The sequence below is a fragment of the Drosophila willistoni genome (genome assembly GCF_018902025.1).
Source record: "Drosophila willistoni isolate 14030-0811.24 chromosome XR unlocalized genomic scaffold, UCI_dwil_1.1 Seg144, whole genome shotgun sequence".
Taxonomy (NCBI): domain Eukaryota; kingdom Metazoa; phylum Arthropoda; class Insecta; order Diptera; family Drosophilidae; genus Drosophila; species Drosophila willistoni.
The window spans coordinates 8,477,489-8,492,074 of NW_025814057.1; the positions used below are offsets into that span (position 1 = coordinate 8,477,489).

Consider the following 14,586-nt stretch of genomic DNA (forward strand, 5'->3'; position numbering starts at 1 on the left):
GTAGGTAAAAAAAATTACAATTTCGAATTATTTTAAATGTACCATTAAATTGGTAGTAAACTTCAAGAAATTGTTGTTTCATATAAGTGGTTCGGTGCCGGAAGTGTGTTATAATTAAAGTTTTAACGGAAATTACAACATTTAAGCATAAAACTGCATTTTGTCGACGTCACCTTTGGCAACAACCCCTTGCCATCACCGTGGCTGTGTTCTCTCCCTCTCTCACTGCCTTTTTTTTTTTTTGCGAAATGTGAGCAGATTTTTAAGTTACTTCTGTCTGTTTTTGGATTTCCTTTGCTTAAATTGTCTCAAAATTACTAAAAATTAAATTAATTTTGTGGACCTTTAATTTTGGGCCTGTTGCAGAGGAAATAATTGTAATAAGCGTTGACATTCGTACAAAAAAAAGTATTTCGCTGTTCAATCGAACTCTCTATGTTGCGCTATCTCTTTCTGGCTTACTGACTTTGGGGGCCTTTCTTGCCTTCACTTGGCTTTCTTTATGTATTATTTACATGTGTGCGTTTGTATATATTTTCAGTGTATTCATCGCCAACCACGTTAAAAGGAAGAGCGTGAATGTGAATACAATAAAAGAAGAAGAGAAGGAAGAAGAAGAAACACAAAAGTGCAAATAACAACAAGGAGCATTAAAAGTCGAGTCCCCCCCCTCAAAAACCCCCTAAAAGTTCAAAAAAAGAAATTGTAAAGAAAAACAAAGGCAAGAACAGAAAGCAGCGCATCAGCAGCAGCAACCACACCAACAAAAAGATCAAACACATTACCAACAAAAGCAATCAAAATGTCTGGCGAGGAAACGTCCGCTGATCGCAATGTGGAAATCTGGAAAATAAAGAAGCTCATCAAGAGTTTGGAAATGGCACGCGGGTGAGTCCACGGTCTCTTATTTATCCCAACCCCCTACCCCAAACCCAAACCCAACCCCATTGTGGGGTACATACAAAGCTGCTGCGCATCCGTTTTGGTGGGAGTTAGATGCGGCATAGCCAGCAGCAATCACCCTGCAAAATTTTCATTTCTTGTTTGAGTTTGTATGAAATGCCAAGCGATTTGGTTTGAACCACTTCGATTTAATGTGCGTGGCTAGGAGTTGGTAACACAACACAACAACAAAAACACAACTAACTCTCACACTCTCGCCATGCTGGGCCTGAGTTACCGTCTATGTGTGTGTGTGTGTGAGAGAGAGCAACACGTTCTCTGACTGTCAGGTTATTATCAGTTCAAACCAGACTGAGACAGAGCAGCCAGCAATTCAGTCAGTGAGTGAGTAATGCGTGTCGCTTGTCTAACTCGCCTCGTGGCGGCTAACCTCTCTTGCTCTCTCTCGTCGCCTCTTCTCTCCTCTCCTTGGTTACCCCCCTCACCACACAATCCAACACCATCAACTGTCGTTTGTTTTGTTGCCAACATTTGTATGCCAAAAATGGGCCAAACTTTTCGCTCTTCCTGCCCCCCTTTTACTACTCTCACTGTTTCAATGTGTGTGTGTGTGTGTGAGTGTATGTGGCACATTGCCGCCTCTCTCTCTCTCTCTTACCTTCTGTAATTCATTTTTGCTGGCCTGCTCTCGCTCTCTCTATCCCTCCCTCTCCCTCTATTGGGGTTGCCTAACAAGGCCAACATAATAACAACTCGCAAGTCTGATGACATTTACTATTTACCAATTGTGCCAAGACAAAGCCAGCGTACCAAATGAATGATTTGCATAACGGTTCTCTTTACCGGTTGTTCACTGTAATTGGTCGGAGAGAGGTGCAGTGGAGGCAATATGTTACGACCCCGTTTCCCCTCTAAAGTATTTATCAGCCGCTGTTTGTGACTTTTTTCCTGCAAGGATGATGCACGTGGTTGGAATTCTTATCTCTCTCTCTCTCTCTCTCTCTCTCGTCCTTATGCGATTGAAAATGATTAATTATTTATTTTTTTGCTATTTGTCATTTTGCAGCAATGGAACAAGTATGATTTCTTTGATTATTCCACCAAAAGATCAAATTTCACGTGTCAGCAAAATGTTGGCCGATGAATTTGGTACGGCCTCGAACATCAAATCGCGCGTGAATCGTTTGTCCGTCCTCGGCGCTATTACGTCGGTGCAGCACAGACTTAAGTTATACACCAAAGGTAAGTAAATTCATCTTATGGATCATGGACATATGTATTTATATCTTGTCTATTTTGATTTCCAGTGCCTCCCAACGGTTTGGTCATCTATTGCGGCACAATTGTCACAGAGGAGGGCAAAGAGAAGAAAGTTAACATCGATTTCGAGCCATTCAAGCCTATAAATACATCGCTTTATCTCTGTGACAACAAGTTCCATACGGAGGCCCTCACTGCCTTGTTAGCCGATGACAATAAATTTGGCTTCATTGTGATGGATGGTAATGGTGCCTTATTTGGTACACTGCAGGGCAACACACGGGAAGTTCTGCACAAATTCACTGTCGATCTGCCGAAGAAGCACGGACGTGGTGGTCAGTCGGCGTTGCGTTTTGCCCGTCTGCGTATGGAGAAGCGGCACAATTATGTCCGCAAAGTAGCCGAGGTGGCCACTCAGCTGTTCATTACGAATGATAAGCCCAATATAGCGGGTCTCATTTTAGCTGGTAGTGCGGACTTCAAGACCGAACTAAGCCAATCGGATATGTTTGATCCCGTAAGTACAATATACAATTTATATAGTTTCTCTCGATATTTACGCCATGTCTTTCCTCTTAATAGCGTTTACAATCAAAAGTGATTAAACTGGTGGATGTGTCATATGGTGGGGAGAATGGTTTCAATCAGGCCATCGAATTGGCGGCCGAATCGTTGCAGAATGTTAAATTTATACAGGAAAAGAAACTCATTGGGCGTTACTTTGATGAAATTTCTCAGGTGAGTTTATGCAAAAATTGTCAATACCTAAAATAATTAATGTGTTTTATTATTCTACAAAAAGGATACGGGTAAATACTGTTTTGGTGTGGAGGATACCTTGCGGGCACTTGAACTGGGCTCTGTAGAGACATTGATTTGTTGGGAAAATCTGGATATTCAACGTTATGTTCTAAAGAATCATGCCAACTCGACGTCAACGACAGTATTACATTTGACGCCGGAGCAAGAAAAGGATAAATCGCACTTCACTGACAAGGAGGTGAGTTTGATATTAGTCTAGTTTGTGTGCTTGTGCAAGAACGACAGCTAGTGAGCAACTAAGATTTTCCCACGATTAAGTGAATTATTGTTGGCCAACAAGTTTAGATATGCAAGTTATAAGCGAAAAGACAATGGTTGTTGTTGGCAAATTTGATTACGTTTGTTGGTTTAGACGATTTGTAAGTTACAGCAGCGACTTGGGAGAATAGATTTGGTTAAAATATGCATATATACAAATACATATGTGTGTGTAATTCTGTTATTAATATATTTACTTTTCTCTCTTTATGTTTTAGAGTGGCGTCGAGATGGAATTAATTGAGTCTCAACCGCTGCTTGAATGGCTGGCAAATAACTACAAAATGTTTGGAGCCACCTTAGAGATAATTACGGATAAATCTCAGGAGGGTAGCCAGTTTGTGCGAGGATTCGGTGGGATTGGTGGTAAGTTGCACATTATCATTCGTAACCTTCGGGTCTTTGAATTCTCTAAGTGTATAACCATAGATATATACAAATGTATATATTTATGTGTATTTATATATCCTCTAACTACGCGCTTTATGTAGTTTGAGTTGTAAGCTAATCTAATGAATGGACAAGAGATTCTCCATAATCACTCCAATTAACGGTTTCCATTATTGCCAATCCTCTTTGTTTATCACTCTCTCTATGTTTTTCTCTCTTTCTCTTGTTCTCTTTCTACTCCTAATCATGCTGCTTAAATACGCTAAAATATCCTCCTTATATATATATGTATGTATCCTATAAATATATCTGTATGTGTGTGCGTGTGTGTGTCTTGTAAACTAGGCATTTTACGCTACAAGGTAGATTTTCAATCACTACAAGCCGACGAACCGCTGGAGGATGTCGATCTCGATGACTATTAAAAATACGTTTATATATGAATTTGTAGATTCAGTTAAGGATCTCGCTCTCAATAATGCGTTACTTTCAGAAAACCAAACAAAAAACAAACAAAAGCAGAAACAATATATATGATGTATATATATATCTGAACAAATAACAAATGGAAAATATATAAGAAACGTTCAAAAATTGATTAGGAACCAATTTACTTGCCGCGTCGCCATCGTCGTCGTCGTAGCCGTTACAAATATTTACCCCGACTTAAACCAATAAGAACCATATATTAGTATGGTCTCGCATTTTCCTCCCAGGCCACCCATATTGTCCTACCCCCCCTCCACACTCCTTTTTTTCAATATATTAACACACACACCACACCACATTGTATGTAGCTATGTATAATCTTTTACAAGAATTTTAATTAAGTCGCGTGTACCGATTCAATTTGAACTACGTCCCTATATATATATTATATATATATATGTAGTTGACATATAATGAACCTATAAAAGCGAAAAATTTTATTTTGTGTTCGTTTTTTAAATTCCATTTACCAAGTTTTCCCTGTTCAAATTACCAAAAAAAAAAAAAAAAAAAAACATAAAAACACAAAAACAAAACAAAGAAGAAAAAAAGAAACAATTACAATTAAAATTTATATTTAAAATACACAAATCTAATCAATACAAATTGTAATAAAAAGAACAAAAAAAAAAAAAAACAAATGAACCTTAAAAAACAAAAAGTAAAATATAATAAAAATGAAAGAATTAAATAAACATGCATAATAACATATAAAAAATGCTAAATTCATGTAGGGTGGAATATAATAATCTTACGCCATGAAAAGTGTTGAATTACTTAATTTAATCGGTAACTAATTTACTCTACAATGATTTTTTTTTCAATACTTGATAAGAAGAAAATTATAATTTTAGTTTTTTTTTTGGTTTTTTTCAATAATTTTTTCGACTTGTCAAGGTCGTATCAGATTTCAACTTTGCATTTCAGCAGATCTACAGATGAATCAGAATTTTACTGAATTTTAAGATTTATATTCGCATTGTATATAACGGATTAGGATAAATGATTTTTTTTTTTTCGATATAATTCTGCCGACAAAAATATAGATTGTAATTTTTGTAATCTAGTGTAAATTACATATATAATGTATTTTAAACTTATGCTCTGCTAAATTGACAATAGAGGTGAGACCCATCTTCCCATACTTATTTAACTTTCTTAGTCATTATTTTGGTCATTTGTTTTGTTTTTTTTTCTTTCACATATCATTTGGTATTTCGATTTATTTGTTTGCTTTTTTGTTAATTACTTTTAATTATTATTGTTATAATGAAGAAATTCTTGACTAAAGTGAAATGTTTTTCCATCATGCAGGTATCTTGCGTTACAAGGTCGATTTCCAGAGTATGCAACTTGATGAGCTGGACAATGACTGCTTCGATTTGGATGAATACTAGATGTAATCATCATGAGATGAGATATTGATGCTGATGCTGATGCTGATTATGGATTGATCTGATCTGATCTGATATGATGTTGTTGCCTTTAACCAATTACCGTCGATCGATAAGAAAAACGAAACAATATACAGATGAAGAAACATAATTAATTATATAATTTTAAAAATACGAAAGGGAATGCTGATGAAACAGAAAGAAAGAAACACACAAACCTTCTTCCATTTTAACGTTGTTGGCGACAAATGTAAAATTTCAAATAGTTATACGTATAAAAAAAAACATATACAAAAACTAAAAAAAAAAACAAAAAAGAAAAACACAAAAAAACATAAAAAAGAAACAGATAATAATGTTAAATTGAGAAAAAACAAATATAAATTGTGTTTTTTCACAGAACAAAACAACATACAAACAGAAAAGAAACAATGAAAAAAAAAAGAAAAGTAATCCAACAACAACAACCAACAAACATTTTATTGTTTTTTAAATATACATCCAAACAACATTTCGAAGTCTGCGAAAAAAGAAAAGGAAAACGTTTTCAGGATTAGCTACATATTCCTCCTATGTGGTTAATATGTTATTTTCATACGCAAAGTGAAAGTAGTTTCAATTAGCTAGCTAGCTCTCTCTCTCACACCCTGTCTCTCTTTCTGTCTCTTTAACTCCGATTCCAAAACGAAAAACTTTACCTTCTCATTTGTAAACGTTTTGAAAAACTATATTTCTAAGCATTTTACTTAATTTTTTTTTGTTGGCTAGAACAATTTTCCGAAATTCTTTTTTTTTTTTGTTTTTTTTAAAGTATATTTAATAGAAAGTTTTTATTAAATAACGAAAATTTTAAAAACTCTAAACCCGAAAAGAAACTAAACTATTAGAGGATACAACAAAAAGATCTGTGCGGCGAGATTTGGGAAAACTTTCCCTTCAAAGACCCAAATCAGCATTTTAGATGATGATAGAAGACGGAAGAGTTGTCTGTCTACGTACATAACACTGATTGTTGCAATATGTATGCATTATATGGGTTTATACTTTGCTCGTGGACTCATTTCACTGTTGTTAAATGCCACTGATAAGCACTCTTTGTGATTGGCATTTTAATGGGAATACATAAATTGGTTGTAAACCTACATACATGCATACATATGTACATATAGAGTTGAAGATTTGCAGTATAATGATTGCGCAAAGGTTAAACGTGTTCCAAGACAAGACGAGATATGGCCGGGTCGACCGACTCAATCCACTCTACCTACATTTGGATTTTGTGTGATGGAGAGACGACCTTTGAAAAATTCGTACTTAATACTTATGTCTGCAATGCAGAAGAACAAACAGGTCCATCCTAATGATAATACCTATAACCATTGCCCATAACTTGTACTCACACACACACACTCACACACTACTACTACTACCTACTTACCGAACGTTCGCTCGTGTGTGTGTAATTTACAAGCTAATGGGAATTTGATCAAGAGAACACCAACCAAACATAAAATATAATCGGCCTGCACATTTGGCTTGGCATTCCCCGTTGAGTGCTCAACGACGTCGGTTCAATTTGACAGTAAAAGTCAATTAGTTCTTTTTCGGTTTTTTGTTTTTGTTTGGTTTTGTTTCTGTTTTGGTTATTTCATCATGGATGCAGCAAACGATGATGGCTCCGCCGCTATAGTAAAAAGACTCCGAGATGGTTTAGTTAACGATTGGAATATCCTGGAGAATGTCTTTCGTTTAATGCAAAGGGAGGAAACCTTTTGGGCACAACCCCAGCAATGGGATGAAGGCAAAATTGTTGAATTCTTCCAGCCGGAAAAGTTAAAGGTGAATATTGATCCATTGATCCAATTTGTATATTACTATCGGATTGCGGATTTACCATATGAAGCAAAAAGTTTTCTTTGTTATACTTTGGGAGGAGGGCTCGAGTGCCCCAAAAGTCCCCACACCGGGTTAATCCGCCGCTTCTGTTTATACATACATTGTAGAGTATATAATTTTTTTCTTTGATTTTGAGCCTGTCTATCAAGTGTCTGGCACGTTCCAGATAAGGAATTATACTCACTTAATAAGCAAAAGAGTTCAATGAATATAATTTCCAAAGTACTTGCAATTTGAAAACGTTCCTAAAGTTAACCATTTTGAGATTGCGATTTGTATCTCGATTTAATTGATTTGTATTCTAATTCATTCAACATAGAGGTGACCCCATGTGCATAATTTGAATATATCATTTATTATTTTAGATCATATATATATATATTTGTTATCTCCCTACTCTCCTCTCAGCAATTAATTAATCTCACTGTAACAGAGGAGGCACAAGCACATTCACTTGACGAGATCGAGCAATTGTGCCAGTTGGTGATCAAGTATTCAGTAAAAACTTCGCATGGACGATTTCACAATCAACTGTTTGGTCAGCTCGACCCCTTTGGCTTGGCTGGAGCATTGATCACCGAGGCCCTGAATGCTGGCGCGTAAGAACAATACATATACATCTATGAATATATATACATATATACAGATAGGAATACTATAGAATATACCATACGAATATGTGCTAAACGATTGATTAGGCAGACGATGATTTGACAAAAAACAAAACAAAAAAATGAACATTCATTAGAACTTCTCGAAGCCTAATAATAGCAATAATAATTGATATTTATTGATAAACTAACATTTGATTCTTGGAGATTTCAAATAGAACGTACATAGTCTGAATATAATATAATTTATATATAATTTTAAGAGATATTTTAAATTTATCTTTTTGAATATGAATTTGCTTGAAATATTGTATCCTACATTTTCACAGCTATACCTTCGAGGTGGCGCCAGTGTGCAGTCTAATTGAAACGGAAATCATTTCGAGTGTACGAAAACTGGCCGGTTATGAAACTGGTGATGGAATTTTTGCTCCTGGTGGCTCGACATCCAATATGTATGGCATAGTCTTGGCACGCTACAAATTTGCTCCCGAGGTGAAAACTTCTGGGATGTTTGGCATGCGTCCCCTGGTGATGTTCACATCGGATGAGTCACACTATAGTTTTAAGAAAGCAGCCCATTGGCTTGGCCTGGGCAGTGAAAATTGTGTGGCCGTTAGGACCAATGCTCGGGGTCAAATGCGGTTAGACGATCTGGAGACAAAGATCGCAGAGGCCAAAGCTCGTGGCGGTCAACCGTTTTTCATTAATGCCACAGCCGGAACCACTGTATTGGGAGCATTTGATGATATCAACGGCATTGCAGATGTCGCCGAGCGTCATAATCTCTGGTTACATGTGGATGCATGTCTGGGCGGAGCTGTACTTATGGCTCACAAGCATCGATCCTTGATTGCCGGCCTGGAGCGTTCTAATTCGTTTGCCTGGAATCCTCATAAGACCTGCGGCGTTCCGCTGCAGTGTTCACTCTTCCTCACAAGGGAATCCGATAAATTGCTTGATCGTTGTAATAGCGTTGAGGCCAGCTATCTTTTCCAGCAGGATAAATTCTATGACGTTTCCTATGATACGGGTAATAAGAGTGTCCAATGCGGACGTAAAATCGATGCTCTTAAGTTTTGGCTCATGCTAAAGGCTCGCGGTTATGGACAGTATGGTCATTTGGTCGATCATGCTATTAACGTGGCCCGCTTGCTAGAGGATAAGATCCGTTCACGCGCGGATCGCTTTAGACTTGTGCTGGATACACATGAATATGCCAATGTGTGTTTCTGGTATATACCAAAAGCATTAAGAGTTGCCCCTGAGCAGGAGACAGAGGAATGGAGGCAGCGTTTGTACACGGTAAATGGTTTGTTAGCCTTAACCACATGGTTGTTGTAATATCAGAATTCTTTCTTTATTTAGGTTGCGCCTAAAATCAAAGAGCAAATGGCATATAGTGGAACTCTAATGATCGGATATTCACCTCTAAAGAGTCAGAATTTGGGTAATTTCTTTCGCATGGTCTTCACTTGCTTTCCAATACTTAAGGATGACGAGTTGGACTTTATATTGGACGAGATTGAACGTCTTGGCGAGAATATAGTTATTTAATTTTATTGTTAATAAAAATCTAAAATGCATTTATGTAAATTATATGACTTTATAACGGCAACACACAATAATTGTACGTTACGATATTTAAATGAAAACTTCATTAGTTAGTCTGGCAACACTAGATGAAACATGAAACAGCTGAGCGAGTGCCTGTAGTCTGGCAACTCTACAATTGTTGAAAACAAGTAAACGGCAATCGTTTAGGCATTTTATTAGTAAAAAAAAGTTATAAATAATAAAAAATGGGAAAAGCTGAGGTGGGTACTCCCAAGTACCTTGCCAACAAAATGAAGGCAAAGGGCTTGCAGAAGTTGCGCTGGTATTGTCAGATGTGCGAAAAGCAATGCCGCGATGAGAATGGGTTCAAATGCCATACAATGAGCGAATCACATCAGCGACAATTATTGCTGTTTGCTGACTCCCCTGGCAAATTTCTGCACAGTTTCTCCAAGGAATTCTCCGATGGCTATATGGAACTGCTGCGTCGACGTTTCGGCACCAAGCGGACCAATGCCAATAAAATCTATCAGGAATACATTGCCCACAAGGAGCACATACACATGAATGCCACACGATGGCTAACCCTCTCAGACTATGTTAAATGGCTTGGACGCACTGGTCAGGTGGTGGCCGATGAGACGGAAAAGGGCTGGTTTGTCACCTACATCGATCGTAGTCCAGAGGCAATGGAGAAACAGGCTAAAGCCGATCGCAAGGAGAAAATGGAAAAGGACGACGAAGAACGAATGACTGATTTCATTGAGAAACAAATCAAGAAGGCCAAATCGAAAGAAGGCGACGAAGACGAACAGGAGAAATATACTGAACTCAAGCGGGAATCTGCTGAAGAACCCCTGAAGCTAGACATACGTTTAGAAAAGAAATTTCAACCGGAATCCATATTGGGTAAATCAGCGCTTTTGAGCAAACGTTCCTCAACAGAAGTGGACGAAAAGGTTTTCAAGAAGCCCAAAGTTCCAACATCGGAGCCTGCTCGTTCAGCTCTGGATGATATCATCAAGCTTGAAGAGGCGAAAAAGGAGCGAGAGAATCGCAAAGACTATTGGCTACACAGAAATATTGTGGTTAAATTTATTTCCAAATCCATGGGCGATAAGTACTATAAACAAAAAGCCGTTGTCCAGGAAGTCATTGACAAGTACAGAGCAAAAATTAAATTTCTTGATACTGGTGAAAAATTGAAAGTAGACCAAGTAAGTAATAACAATAAATTTAATAATAAATCCTTATATTTAATGTTTGATTTCTATTTGGATTGTAGGCCCATTTGGAAACTGTGATTCCGGCTCTGGATAAACCAATTCTGGTGGTCAATGGCGCCTACCGGGGCTCGGAGGCTCTTCTCAAAAAACTCGATGAACGTAAATACGCAGTGAGCATTGAAATATCACGAGGTCCACTTAAAGGACGAATAGTCGACAACGTACAGTATGAGGATGTATCGAAATTATATGACGTTTAGTTCCAGTTTTAGTCTATGTAAATAAGAAGCATTAATTGTAAAAGAAAAAATAATAAGTTAATTATAGATTTTTTGATATTGTGAAGCATAAATGTTTACCAAAAAAACAAAAAACTTTCCAAGCAAAGCATTCAGGTCACCTATAGATCAACACCTGTTGGCAATGGCATTCATTTGATTGTATGTAGGTAAAATAAACTAAAACTACAATTTTGCGGTTGAGGCCAGTAAAGACAGTTGATTTTTGGGAAACAATAAAAGTAAAAAAAAGCTTGTGCTTGCAAAAATTTTACATATCATTTTCGGTCGATTACGATATAGAAGTAGAACTAGCATTAATATGTTAAGATCATATGTTTTATTGGGCTTTGCGTGCATCTTGTTGATGTTGTTAGTCAATCAAACCGGAACCCAACTAAACACAACCGCCAGCAATTGGTGGGAGGAAGTGCCGAGAGTAATAACTGATATTCTCACCATGAAGGCCAATATTCTTACAGCTGGACCACTCGAATTGGCCGCCAATGCCATCGATGCGTTGTGTAAGGATCCCATCGATGGTCTGTTAAACTCTTTAACGCCAAAACGTATTCTCTTCAGGTACATCAACACTTTTTATAGGACGAGTGCCACCACAAATTACGCCGGATATTAAGAAAATCCATTTTCAATACATGACACCATGCTATAATTATAGTGTTCCTCTGCTGGATGCCCAAAAACTTTGGCAACACTCGAAATTCAGTAAGAAACGAAAAGTGGTTATTCTGGCCACTGGTTGGACAAATACCGTGAATGATTCAGCGGCTGTATCAATGATTTCAAAGGCTTTCATGTGCCGAAGGGATGTTAATTTTGTGGTACGACAATGCAAATAAGTGTAGTGAGTCGATTGGAATATTCTATAATTTAATCTTGGGATTAATTTATCTTCTCAGATTGTAGATGCTGCATACTATGTAGACACGTTATACAAGTGGTCAGCTCTGAATACAGATCTGATTGGCGAGTATATAGCAGTGGGCTTAACCCATTTGATAAAGCTAACTCCTTTAAAAAATATACATTTAATTGGTAAGTACTTAAACTTCTGATGGACATCATAGCCGAACGATTCTTTGGATTTTTAGGTCATTCATTGGGCGCCCATATAATGGGAAACGCAGGACGGACATTTAAGCGTCTGACGGGAGGACGTTTGGTGCCTCGCATCACTGGATTAGATCCGGCAAAACCATGTTTTAGGCGTGACAAACAGGCATTGCCCGGGCTGCAGCGTGGCGATGCCCAACTGGTGGATGTTGTACACACAAATATTGGCATTTTGGCAAAACGAGGTCCTCTCGGCGATGTTGATTTTTATCCAGGTGGAGCACATCCCATACAGCCTGGTTGTCTAACCATCGGTTGCTCTCACACACGAGCTGTTGAATATTTGGCAGAAAGTGCCTATTCGGGGCAAGAATCACATTTTCTTGGCATCAAATGCAAATCTTGGGATGAGCTTAGACGCAGAGATTGCACAGCAGGCAGTACATCGTCCATGGGATATGTTATAGATACAGCAGCTCGTGGTATATATTATGTGGATGTAAACGGTTGGCCGCCGTTCGGACGAAATTTGAAAGGATCATCCGTCAAAGATCCTAGAACCCGTCACTGTTACTTGTGTCAAGCATCGTCGTAGTCGAAAAGAAAAAGAAAAACAGTTTTAACTAGAATTCTAACTCTAATTAAATATAATTTTATTGTTTAATCAAAAGTTGTTAATCTACTATTTCCGTAAGATCTAGATCATCATCGAAAGCCTCACTGATGCCCTTCTGACTCTGATAGGCCCGTTCCTGGGACTCGGCTATGCGCCACAGCTCATCATCGTCTTGTCCCATCAGCATTGATCTGTCCGCATGTCCCTTGATTAGATTTTGGTGAATTTTCGACTTGGCCTGCGAAGCTTGAGATGAAGGATTACGTTTCTGACGATTACCCATAAGGTTTTGGCTTTCCTCGAAATAGGTATTAGGATGATTGATGGCGACTTCAGTTTGGGAATTATGTGTGAGCATGAAATACTTTCCACAGGCAAATTGATAATGGCCACGCGATACGAAATACATAATTTCTTCGCAGGCACTCGGCGACAGACTATATGACGTTAGCTTCGACTTGAGTGTTGTTTGGTCAAGAGCCTTGTATGGGCAGCCATGGCAGTCACCGGGAGCGGCCATTTCCTTAATGATTTTCAAGCACGAGTAGGGACTGTAGTTAACCATGGAACCTTTTTTGCCATAGTTGTGATGAATGTTATACTCATAGCTGCGGGTAAATTTATCCACGTCCATTTTCTTTGAAAATTCGTCACGCCAAAATCGTATCGAATCCTCCAGGGTGACACCGATGCCCTTTAAAAAGAGTCCATACTGCATGCGGCCGCCGTGCTTTATGTGATGCTGGGTGCGTATGTGTTCGTGGCATACGCGCATGCACAATGGCATCGAGGTCTTGGAAAGCTGATCCAAGGATTCAATTGGCACAGCTATTTCTCGGCTTACTGTATAATCCTTGCCAGTGTATGAGGTATGCAAGGCTTTTAGCATGCGGGCAATACGCTCGTCCGCCTCCACGTCGTCAATGAGAAGTTTAGCCGCTTGCAGTCCCTGTTCTATCTCATCCTGTTGCTTCGTTCCCACTATTGAGACCAAGTCATGGGTATTGACATAAGCATAGCCAGCGTTTAGATAGCACCGACGACCACGCACAAGATCCAGCACTTGGGTAAAGGGCACCTTGTAAAAGTCCAACAACTCAATCTTGGTTACACTCTGGCCCGCAGTACTCTCATATAATCCATCTTTGATTTCATCCTTTTGTGATTCGGTCAACGGTTGAAAGTGAAAATTGTTTGCCTCCAGGAATTGTTTAATCTCCGGCCCACTTAGAGCAGAGAATTTGTACTTAAAATATTCCATTTCACGACCAATAAACCAACGAGTGAGATCTTCGGAGCGGCAGTAGGCCAGCCTCAATATAAAGTGAGACAAATAGTCACGCCGACGCGTTTGAATATCAGCCTCATGTTTGGCGCCGGTGGCATTTGCTCCGCTGGTCGTGCAGAGGCGGAGATAATTGCGCAGTCCCTCGCGTGAGAGCTCAGCGTTCACATACTCCTTCCAGTCATCGGAGAGCAGGCGTAATCCCTTTGCTCCGGCATGGTCGAATATGCGCAGCAGACGCAACCGTTCCAGAGCCAGGTCCTCAAACTCCTCGATTTGAATATCATCAATAGGTGGATAATTGTAGATCATTACATTGTGTGGATACTTGGTCTCCAAGCTAACCACCTCAACTTTAATCTCATTACGAGCTCGTTTCTTTAAATGAAAATCCATGGCAAAAATAGAATTAACTTTACCGTGTTGTTATTTACATGCAGATTGTTTTGGCGCGTAAAAGAAAATCGATCAGCTGGTAAACAATCAAAAAATCGATAACATAGGCATAAAGTTTCTCAACACTGAAA

The 14,586-nt window shown here is 38.5% G+C and overlaps 5 protein-coding genes across 6 annotated transcripts; 4 read left to right on the forward strand and 1 right to left on the reverse strand.

Annotated features, from left to right (window-relative positions):
- Positions 1–60: 60 nt before the first annotated feature.
- LOC6638745 (eukaryotic peptide chain release factor subunit 1) lies at positions 61–5,667 on the forward strand. The gene is made up of 8 exons (XM_023181756.2): positions 61–250; positions 542–888; positions 1,970–2,145; positions 2,211–2,680; positions 2,746–2,901; positions 2,966–3,163; positions 3,462–3,609; positions 5,437–5,667. Exons 2-8 carry the CDS (start codon positions 803–805, stop codon positions 5,517–5,519), a joined length of 1,317 nt encoding a protein of 438 aa, XP_023037524.1. The 5' UTR covers positions 61–250; positions 542–802; the 3' UTR covers positions 5,520–5,667.
- A 686-nt stretch (positions 5,668–6,353) lies between these two features.
- On the forward strand, positions 6,354–9,615 carry LOC6638744 (cysteine sulfinic acid decarboxylase). Its single transcript, XM_002061838.4, has 4 exons — positions 6,354–7,355; positions 7,821–8,011; positions 8,353–9,328; positions 9,392–9,615. Exons 1-4 carry the CDS (start codon positions 7,170–7,172, stop codon positions 9,578–9,580), a joined length of 1,542 nt encoding a protein of 513 aa, XP_002061874.1. The 5' UTR covers positions 6,354–7,169; the 3' UTR covers positions 9,581–9,615.
- A 131-nt stretch (positions 9,616–9,746) lies between these two features.
- On the forward strand, positions 9,747–11,151 carry LOC6638743 (DNA/RNA-binding protein KIN17). The gene is made up of 2 exons (XM_002061837.4): positions 9,747–10,797; positions 10,866–11,151. The coding sequence occupies exons 1-2, from the start codon at positions 9,826–9,828 to the stop codon at positions 11,064–11,066; spliced, it is 1,173 nt and encodes a 390-aa protein (XP_002061873.1). The 5' UTR covers positions 9,747–9,825; the 3' UTR covers positions 11,067–11,151.
- A 63-nt stretch (positions 11,152–11,214) lies between these two features.
- On the forward strand, positions 11,215–12,786 carry LOC6638742 (vitellogenin-1). Of its 2 annotated transcripts, XM_047012026.1 has the most exons (4): positions 11,215–11,608; positions 11,667–11,926; positions 12,005–12,140; positions 12,197–12,786. In XM_047012026.1, the coding sequence occupies exons 1-4, from the start codon at positions 11,407–11,409 to the stop codon at positions 12,751–12,753; spliced, it is 1,155 nt and encodes a 384-aa protein (XP_046867982.1). In that variant the 5' UTR covers positions 11,215–11,406; the 3' UTR covers positions 12,754–12,786. The 2 variants fall into 2 exon arrangements, with proteins under 2 accessions (XP_046867982.1, XP_046867983.1); XM_047012027.1 differs by lacking the exon at positions 11,215–11,608 and having other exon boundaries at positions 11,875–11,949.
- On the reverse strand, positions 12,783–14,522 carry LOC6638741 (DNA primase large subunit). Its single transcript, XM_002061835.3, has one exon. The coding sequence runs from the start codon at positions 14,453–14,455 to the stop codon at positions 12,833–12,835; it is 1,623 nt and encodes a 540-aa protein (XP_002061871.1). The 5' UTR covers positions 14,456–14,522; the 3' UTR covers positions 12,783–12,832.
- Between the last annotated feature and the right edge of the window lie 64 nt (positions 14,523–14,586).